Source organism: Poecilia latipinna, unplaced genomic scaffold (genome assembly GCF_001443285.1).
Source record: "Poecilia latipinna isolate Pla-1442-1.1 unplaced genomic scaffold, P_latipinna-1.0 Scaffold1933, whole genome shotgun sequence".
In the NCBI taxonomy this organism is placed as follows: domain Eukaryota; kingdom Metazoa; phylum Chordata; class Actinopteri; order Cyprinodontiformes; family Poeciliidae; genus Poecilia; species Poecilia latipinna.
Window position 1 is genome coordinate 115,701 of NW_015114549.1, and position 9,041 is coordinate 124,741.

The 9,041-nt window shown below is 38.7% G+C and overlaps 1 protein-coding gene across 2 annotated transcripts; it reads left to right on the plus strand.

Annotated features, from left to right (window-relative positions):
- The first annotated feature begins 2,078 nt into the window (after positions 1-2,078).
- LOC106935240 (retinal guanylyl cyclase 2-like) lies at positions 2,079-8,730 on the plus strand. Of its 2 annotated transcripts, none has more exons than XM_015015598.1 (11): positions 2,079-2,414; positions 2,492-2,651; positions 2,738-3,542; positions 4,761-5,062; positions 5,988-6,342; positions 6,443-6,527; positions 6,618-6,714; positions 7,359-7,484; positions 7,813-7,893; positions 8,069-8,245; positions 8,340-8,730. In XM_015015598.1, the coding sequence occupies exons 3-11, from the start codon at positions 2,813-2,815 to the stop codon at positions 8,541-8,543; spliced, it is 2,157 nt and encodes a 718-aa protein (XP_014871084.1). In that variant the 5' UTR covers positions 2,079-2,414; positions 2,492-2,651; positions 2,738-2,812; the 3' UTR covers positions 8,544-8,730. The 2 variants fall into 2 exon arrangements, with proteins under 2 accessions (XP_014871084.1, XP_014871085.1); XM_015015599.1 differs by having other exon boundaries at positions 2,535-2,651.
- The last annotated feature ends 311 nt before the right edge of the window (positions 8,731-9,041 follow it).

Here is a 9,041-nt window from a genome sequence, read left to right on the forward strand (position 1 = left end):
TATATTATGAAAAATTAAAAGTGTGTTCTAAGCAAATTGTCTGAAAAGCACAACTGTTTGAAAAAGACAAAAGCACCTAAAAATGCAATATTCCCTGCGTCTCTATTTAGCATTCACTAATTTATTCCTTTTTATTCAAACCTTGCTCTGTTTTATGGGCATGTTTAATAATTCATTTTCTTCCCATTCACCCGTACTTTCCTTTGTTGTTTTTCTTCATAAGATTAAATGATCTGCGATTTTTCTTACGGAGTATCCATATACATTTTTATACATTTTAAACTATTTTCTTCTATCAGAGGTTGATCACTTTTAGATATCCTTCTGCATTTGCACAGGAGCAGCACCGTGTTGTGTTTTGTTCTCTGCTCACTCTGTACGACATTGCGCTGTGTCATCACTTCTATCCTCTATTCCTGGATGCGGGACATGGTTGTCAAGGTGTTACATTTAAGAGGCTCTTCAGCTTATGAGGGATGTAGGTCATCAAAGGTGGCTTCACTTTATGCCTAAAAGCTTTTATATGACAAATAATATTGCATAATATTAATATTTTCTGTTTAGAATTAAAGAAAAGGCATTAGTTTAGATAGTCATATCTTTCAGATGTACATAAAGAAAATTTATAAAATATTTGAATGTCTTAGAGACAGGGGTGGGTCAGTCTTTCTCTATCTCACTCACACAGACAGCTGTGACCTGATGTTTGTTGGAATCACCTCTGACTTATTTCCATCTTCCTGTCTCCTAATGATCAATACCATTTAGTTTTAATGTCCCTCTTTTGATCCCATTTTTTAAAATTCTTTCAACCAGCCTTTGATTTGTCCTTAATTTGCTTATTGCATGATAAACAACTCCTCACATTGGGCTGACTGATTTTTAAAAAGGATTCTAAAAAATCTGACGCAGGCAAAACACAGCAGGGCTCTGGGAATTATGGGGATGGCCCCTGTGTTAGCTCTAATTACTCCTTCTCTACCAGGAAACAAATTCATTTGATGTGTGGGACCCACTGTACTGTGGGCATATTAGGCCAATTAAATCACAGTGCTGCCAGCTTGGTGCACTGTGGCTGACGTTTGTTTCCATGGCGAGAAACATGATCCCTCAATCCTTACACATTACAGTTGTTTATGAAATAAATGAAGTGCTTCACAAGGCTATCCATACCCCTTGAACTTTGCATTTTTCAATGCTATAACTACAAGCATCAACAGAAAAGGTGTGAACCCACGAAAAATTTGGTGAAGGTTCCTTCATCCGGGATGGTAAAACTGGTATGATGGAAGGATGTATGGAGCTAAATATAGAACAATCCAGGAAAACAAAATGTATCAAAGATTTGAGGTTCAACCTCCATCAGAATCCATCCTTCCAATATCTAACATGTTTATTCCAGCACCCACCTCCATCGACCAACAGGTGAGAGGCAGGGTACACACACTGGACGACACAGAGACAAACAGGACAAACAAACATGCACAAACTCCGACGGACAATTTAGAGAGACCAATTAACCTAAAAGTCATGTTTTTGGACAGTGGGAGGAAGCCAAAGTACTCAGAAAGAACAAACGCATGCACAGGGAGAACATGCAAACTACTAACTCATGAGCTTGAGTCATTCTACAAATTAGAGACAGTAAATTTACAAAATACAGACATAGTCCAAAAGACAAATCTAAATGTATGTCAGTTATTTTAGTAAATTTATTAATAATAATTAAAAAAAATCTGGAAAACTATTTGTATTTTTCTTCCATTTCATAACAAATTACTTTAGTCTATCAAATAAAACCACAGTAAAACACATTAACACATTGGTTGTAATGTGAGAAAATGTGAAGGGGTACAAATAAGCCTTTATGTAGGCATCTGACTTCGAGCCTGCATAAAATTCATGCGCCTTTCCTCTCAAATTTATAACTGAACAAAAATATATTTGAGTCTATAATGTTTGAAGAAGAAGGCCTCGAAAAAGGCATTTAAACTAGACTAAGGCCTGCTGTCAATCCTCTTACATTGTGCCTCATTGAAAATGGATTAGTGAGTAACACCTGCGTTTGGGCCCCCAGGTCACTTTGGTAGGATTTCACTGAATGGGCCTGACCGACACAAGCCTCCCATGTAGCTAATACCATAACACTCAACTTCTTTTTTTGTTTTTATCGTAATAAGAATCCGACGCTATAATTTCCCTACTTCTTCTATTTCTTCTTCCATTTTTTTCTGTTTTGTTGTTTTTTTTGTTGTTTTTTTTGTTTGTTTTTTTTTGTTTGTTTTTTTTACCGTGTATGGATTATCTGACACCAAAAGGAAATAAAATGCCTGTCAATTTTGAGACATGTTGTCTGCGGACTCTACTGTTTGTGGAAACGCACATGAGCCTTCAGAGACGCTGAAGGGAAGATCGTAAGTAGCTCTCCAGGGTGCTGAAGTTGTCTCCAAACGCCTAGACGAGCCTCCTGAGCTCTACTTGTCACTTGCAGCCCATAATCCTAACGCAATGAGCGGGTTGAGTCTTCATCTCAGCGACACCGGAGTGGACAGGTGAGGATCTGGGATGAAGAGAGACGCTCAGATCCGAGGAGGAACCCGTCAGATTGTTTCATCGGATCCCGGAGATGTTCAGATGGTAGGGAATACATGGTAGGTGCGCGGGGGATGTCACTGAGGATAAAAGTTTATTTAGAAAGAAAACTAAGTCTGATATCTGTTTATGTTTCCGTTTGCAGGCATCATGGGTGTGAAAAAAACGTAAGTTAATAGTGAATAAGATTATTCACTACCTTGGACAACCTGGAAGGACAATGCAACATACTCCTCCAAATGGTTGGGACTCCAACCATCCATGTGTGCCCATAATAAAGAACAGACAGACTTTACCGACGCTCCCCCTTTGTAACTTCCTGTTATGGGTTCTGTTAGGGGTCCTCACCTTCCCCTGCTGCGTTCACTGTCTAATCTTCAAAGTGGGGATTTTGGGGCCTTGGAACTGCGACCCTGTTTACTACAGGGCCCTTCCCACCGCAGCTGCCAGGCTCGCTGTGAGCAGGATCAACGGAGACCCCGGTCTGGATCTAGGTCTAACAATGGACTTCATTGTCCTGCAGGAGCCTTGCGAAACCTCAAAAGCCCTCACGGCTTATATTTACTACGATTCTTCAGCGAACGCGTTTGTTGGCCCCACCAACCCGGGATACTGCGTCGCCGCGTCCCTGCTGGCCAAGAACTGGGACAAGGCGCTGTTCTCCTTCAGCTGCATCACCTACGAGCTGGAGCGCATGTCTGGATACCCAACTTTTGCACGGACAGTCCCGTTTCCCGTGGACGTGTTGTTCACCGTATTTAAACACTTCAGGTGGGCCAGCTCGGCGGTGGTCTCTTCCAATGAAGACATCTGGTTAGACACCGCTGGGAGAGTGGCTACTGGCTTAAGGAGGAAGGGGCTTCCAGTGGGTCTGGTCACAGCCATGGGTCTGAACGATACGGAGGTAGAGAGCACGTTGAGAAAGATCCAAAACGCAGGAGAAATAAGGGGTGAGTTTGACTTTAGATAATTAACTCACTGTTTTGTTTTAACTTAAAAATACACGAGGGACCTTGCAAAAGTGTTTCACATTTTGCCACATTATAAGTGCAATTTTTTTTATTTGGGAATTTATGTGCTAGAGTAACGTGCAAACAAAAACTGAGTAGAGCCACCATTTTTTACAGTTACAGCTGCAAGACAAAACCCAATCTTCCTATAGCAAATTATCTCAATTTGCTATAGGAATATAGCAAATTGATGATTGGACTGCTAAGTTGGCTGCAGTTCAAACATCATCACCTTTCATGCCTTGCAACGTTGGTAATTGGATTTTTGTCTAGACTTTGACTGGGTCACGCTGGCGTATGGATATACTATGATCTAAATCATTCAATCCATCATATCCATATCATGACCAGTTTCCATATCTCCACATCCACCATAACATAATGTACTAACACAACGTTTAACTTTGGAGATGGCGTATTGTTTAGATTTTGCATCTAAACAAAAGAAAAAAGTTTCATTTTAGTCAATTCACAAGAAGACTTTCTCCCACATATTAGCTTTGTTCCCTACAAAAACATTGTGATCAGTTAAGCTGAGCTAACAAAAGCTCAGCATCATCTTTTATAACCTGGAATTGCTTTTTATTTTCCACAATTTTCTTTCTTTTTTTTTGTCTTCACTCTTTTTCTTGAGCGTTATGCTATGATTATTCACTTACAATACCATAAAGTTAGTGAAACAAAATATGAGAAAGTTTAAGCAGTCACAATACTTTTGCAAGACACTCTGTAGATTTGTATTGGTTATATTTACACAAGAAGTTCACAGTAGGCCTATGATTCCACAAAATGCCAAACCACTTCTTGTATTTTTACTTTAATCTTTACTCTAATCCTGGCATGAAAAGATAAAAAAAATCATGTTTTTTCTTTTACCTCCATCATTGCTAGTCTATCTACTTCAGAGATTTTTTTATAGTGAGATTATCACAGCTATTGGGAAAAAAAATGGAAGAGTTATGTACAAAATGGTTGTCTCAGCAATAAGCGCAGTGACTTGTACATTATAAGCAAACAGAGCAACTAGGCTACCTCTTCAAGTGATATCATATTGTCAGAGGTTAGACACATCTTGTTGGAATTGATGAAATTATACATAAATTAATGTACTAGCTACAGAAGTACAAACATAATGATACCACCATTATTTTTTTTCAGTGATCATAATGTGCATGCACTCGATCCTGGTTGGTGGAGAATACCAGGCCATTTTTCTCACAATCGCACACAAGATGGGTATGACTTCAGGAAACTACGTGTTTGTGCCCTACGATACTCTCCACTACAGCGTTCCCTACAACAACGTCTCCCACCTCGCTCTCCAAAACAACAGCCTTCTGAGGAAGGCCTACGACGCCGTCCTCACCATCACTGTGGCCTCCGAGCTGCTGTCCTTCAACGAGGCGTTCACTGCAGCCAAGAGGAGCCAGGAGATGACACTGCCAGTGGAGGCGGAGCAGGTAGGGAGTGTTTGAATGTCAGATCTGTAAACATGTGCACCTTTCTCTATGGCTTTTAAAAGTCCACACTAGTTTTTCTGTTAGCATCACAAAGCGCAAGACACACAGCATATACGTGAAAGATCAAATTGTAGAAAAGTTAAAAGTAGGGTTAGGTTTAAAACAATAAACTTTAATCCATTATGTGAGAATGTAAACTTAGAAAGACGTAAACGTCTGTTTTTAATCTAGGAATCCTGTGCCTCAAATATGGCCTTTAAGGAAGTGTAACAAGATGAAACTCACTGAAAGCCATAGATTGTCCTAGTTGAAGTTTGCCAGAAACATGTAGGGAACATGACAAATTTGTAGAACAAAGTGCTCTGGTCAGATGAGACCATAATGTGATTGGTTGTACATGCATTATGCTTTGAATCATGGAAAGCACATTTTGTACATTGGCCTGATCACACCCTACTCATGCCACCACCATGAAAAATGATGGTGGCAGCATTCTGTAGGAATTTCTGCAAAGATGGAACATGGTGATTCAGGTAGAAAATCAGAGACTCCAAAAGACTTCAGACTGGTTGGAGGTTCACCTTCCAGCACTACAATAACCCTAAACAAACAACCAGATGTACAATGAGATCAAAGCACTTCCATGTGTTTCATCTGCAAAATTCATAACTAAATTAAATCAGATTTGGTGGTAAGACTCACCATTATGTGCAGTTTTGTGTTGATTTGTCAGACAAAAGTCCGATAACTGACATCAAATTATAGTTGCTAATATACCGTAAATGAAGCATCTATAAAGCATCTAAAAGTCTTCCACATTCTGAATTTGAACCATTCAGAATGTGGTTTTGCCTCTCTGTCTGCAACATGACCTAACATGCACTGACATCATTGCTTTCTCCTGCACTTGTACTGTACTTTACAGGTTAATCCTCTGTTTGGAACCATCTACAACAGCATATATCTGCTGGCCAGGTCCATTCATAATGCCAGGAAAGCTGGCATGCTTCTATCAGGCTCAAATCTGGCCTACTTCTCCAAGAACACAAGCTTCAATGGCTTCAACCAGAAGGTGCTGGTGGATACAAGTGGGGAGGTTAAGACCAACTATGTTATTTTGGACTCTGACAGCAGAAGCAGTCAGCTTTACCAGGCCTACATTGTGGACCTAAAGGCAGGAGAGCTTCGTTTTGCAGGAAGGTCTATCCATTTTCCAGGAGGATCCCCTCCAACGGCCGACTCCCGCTGCTGGTTTGATGAAAACGTCATCTGCACCGGAGGTAAAAGGCCCTTTTAAGTTGGTGTTTGGTATCCACTCTTGCTTCACTTGTTCACTACAAACACTGCCAACCCTGTCAAGTCATGTGCTCTCATTTTTAGGTGTGGAGGTGTCTTACATAATAATAGTATTGGCTGTGATCCTCAGTTTGGCTGTAGGAGGGCTCTTCATAACTATTTACATCAGGTATGGTCTTACTGATATATAGTGATAGGAACAATTACATTCACTGAATGGCCTAATTAGAAAAAAATGTTTTCTGTAATCACTTGGCAGGAGGAGACTTCAACAAATCCAGCTGATCAAAGGTCCCAATCGCATCCTGCTGACTTTAGAAGATCTCACTTTTATTAACCCTCAGTTAAGCAAAAAGGCAAGCCGCAACCAGGCATTACCAATAACTTCATCTTAACATTGTTTATCTAAAAGCTATGTGGACAGCACATTTGCAAAGCTTGCTAATTTGTATAAAAAATAATGTAATAGATCAAAGAACAAAGGAAGGTGTTATTTAAGAATCCACAGATCAGGTTTAGTTTATTCAGAAAACTGAGACATAGAAACTGGTGACAGAAACACACTCATAGTGACAGGCAAATGGAGAAATGCAAAGTGACACAAAGGTAAAGTATAACACATAAAAATAAAAATCTGTACATTAAGGAAAAATTTGCAACATGCAAAAACATAGTTGCAGCTATCAAAGGACCAAACTCAACTTTAAAACAAATCTGAACAGGATAGTTACAAAAATATATTTATAGCTCAAAGAGTAGTAAATTTTCCACAATGCGCTCCTTTAAAATTCATTTTCATTACTTCCTTTGTCTGACATTTTCTGCCTTGTGTTGCAGACATCAATTACTAAAGGTTAACACATTCTCTACATCAAAAGTATTAAATGCACAGGAAATTATTACTATATAACTCTGCATAATAAAAAATGATAGAGTTTTCTGAACTTTTGAAAATCTTTTCTGTACATGGATTAAATCTGTTATGGTTGCTGTCACATAGAAAATTACCTTAGAGGATCTGAGTGAGTCCAGGAGCGCTCTGGATGAGAAGTCTGCAGACCCGTCCCACTCTGTTAACAGCATGCAGACGGCAACGCACGAGAATTCAAACGTCGCTGTGTATGAGGTGGGTCACAATGCTGTTGGACCTAATGGTATACAAACAGCAAGGATTTTAGACAGGTTTTAATTGATTAGATAAATATCAGAGTTTTTTTTTTAATTAGATTATTACTGATGAACGCATTCAAACTACTAAAGAGTTTCAACTTCTAAAGACAGTTGGGGAGAAAGCAACTGTATTAAACAGACAAAAGAGTTTAAGACCAGTTTTAAAATTTCCTTTACGATTTTAAGAATATTATTTTTGTTATGTCGTTTAATTTTTTTTTTTCTTTTTTACTTAAAAGTACAATTTAACATCCATAAAGTAAAACATCTGTTTCATCTTGTAGGGTGACTGGGTGTGGCTCAAGAAATTTGAAGAGGGCCAATTCAAGGAGATGAAACAAAGCACAACAAAGATTTTCACAAAGGTAGGGCAGTGCATGGACACTTATTTCAGATGAATCAATGGTATGTCATGCTAACAGCTTTCCGTATAGATTATTGATAAACAGAACAGAAATCAGGACTTGGATAAATTTAGAACATATTCAATCAGTTCTAATTAAAGGTGGCATTATTACATGCTTGTTCTGTCTTCTGCAGATGAAGGACTTGAGAAATGAGAACGTGAATCCCTTCCTGGGCTTCTTCCTGGACTGCTTCATGTTTGCTGTGGTGACAGAGCACTGCTCTCGGGGCAGTCTCCAGGACCTGCTGAAGAACGAAGATGTAAAATTAGACTGGATGTTTAAGTCATCACTTTTACTTGATCTTATCAAGGTAAGCACTAATGTCACATCAACTTCTTAAATCTCCATTTTGTATGTTGTTTGCTTACAAATAAACAACAACGTCGAACATGTTGTGTTTCCAGGGTATGAAATATCTCCACCACAGGGAGTTCCCCCACGGCAGACTTAAATCTCGAAACTGTGTGGTGGACGGGCGCTTTGTTCTGAAGATTACAGACTATGGCTTCAATGAGCTGCTGGAGTCTCAGAAAGCTTCCTTTGAAGAACCGCCACCTGAGGGTAGCCTGTCTTTTGTTTTAGAAAATATAGAGAGGTGGGAAGAGTAGAAAAATAACCTACTTAAGTTGCTATACAATGCAATGTTAATATAGTAAAATTTTACTTCAGTTCAAGAGCAAATAACTGTGAGAAAAGTTCACTTAAGTGAAAAATTAACCTAGTGAAATAAACTCAGAGTAAATATTACCAATTTTACAACAGAATAAATAAAAAATTAAGAGACTAAACAATAATGTGTGGAAGTAGAAGACCTAATTACCCAAACTGTGTAATTACAGTTCAATTAAAGCTAGTATTTTAACTGTTCCTCTTCCATAAATCAATTTTATGAATATTTTTCCAATATGTTGAATGTTTCAGAACAGACAAAATACTTTCCTCTTATCACTGTGAGTCTGACATGTTATAACTTGTGCAATAAGGCTTTTTCTATCACATCAAGACATGTCTTTGATTAACTGTATTTTATGCGTTTTACATACTGTTACTGTTACATACATTTCTGTATCTACTGCAGAATATATACTGCTCAAAAAAATAGAGGG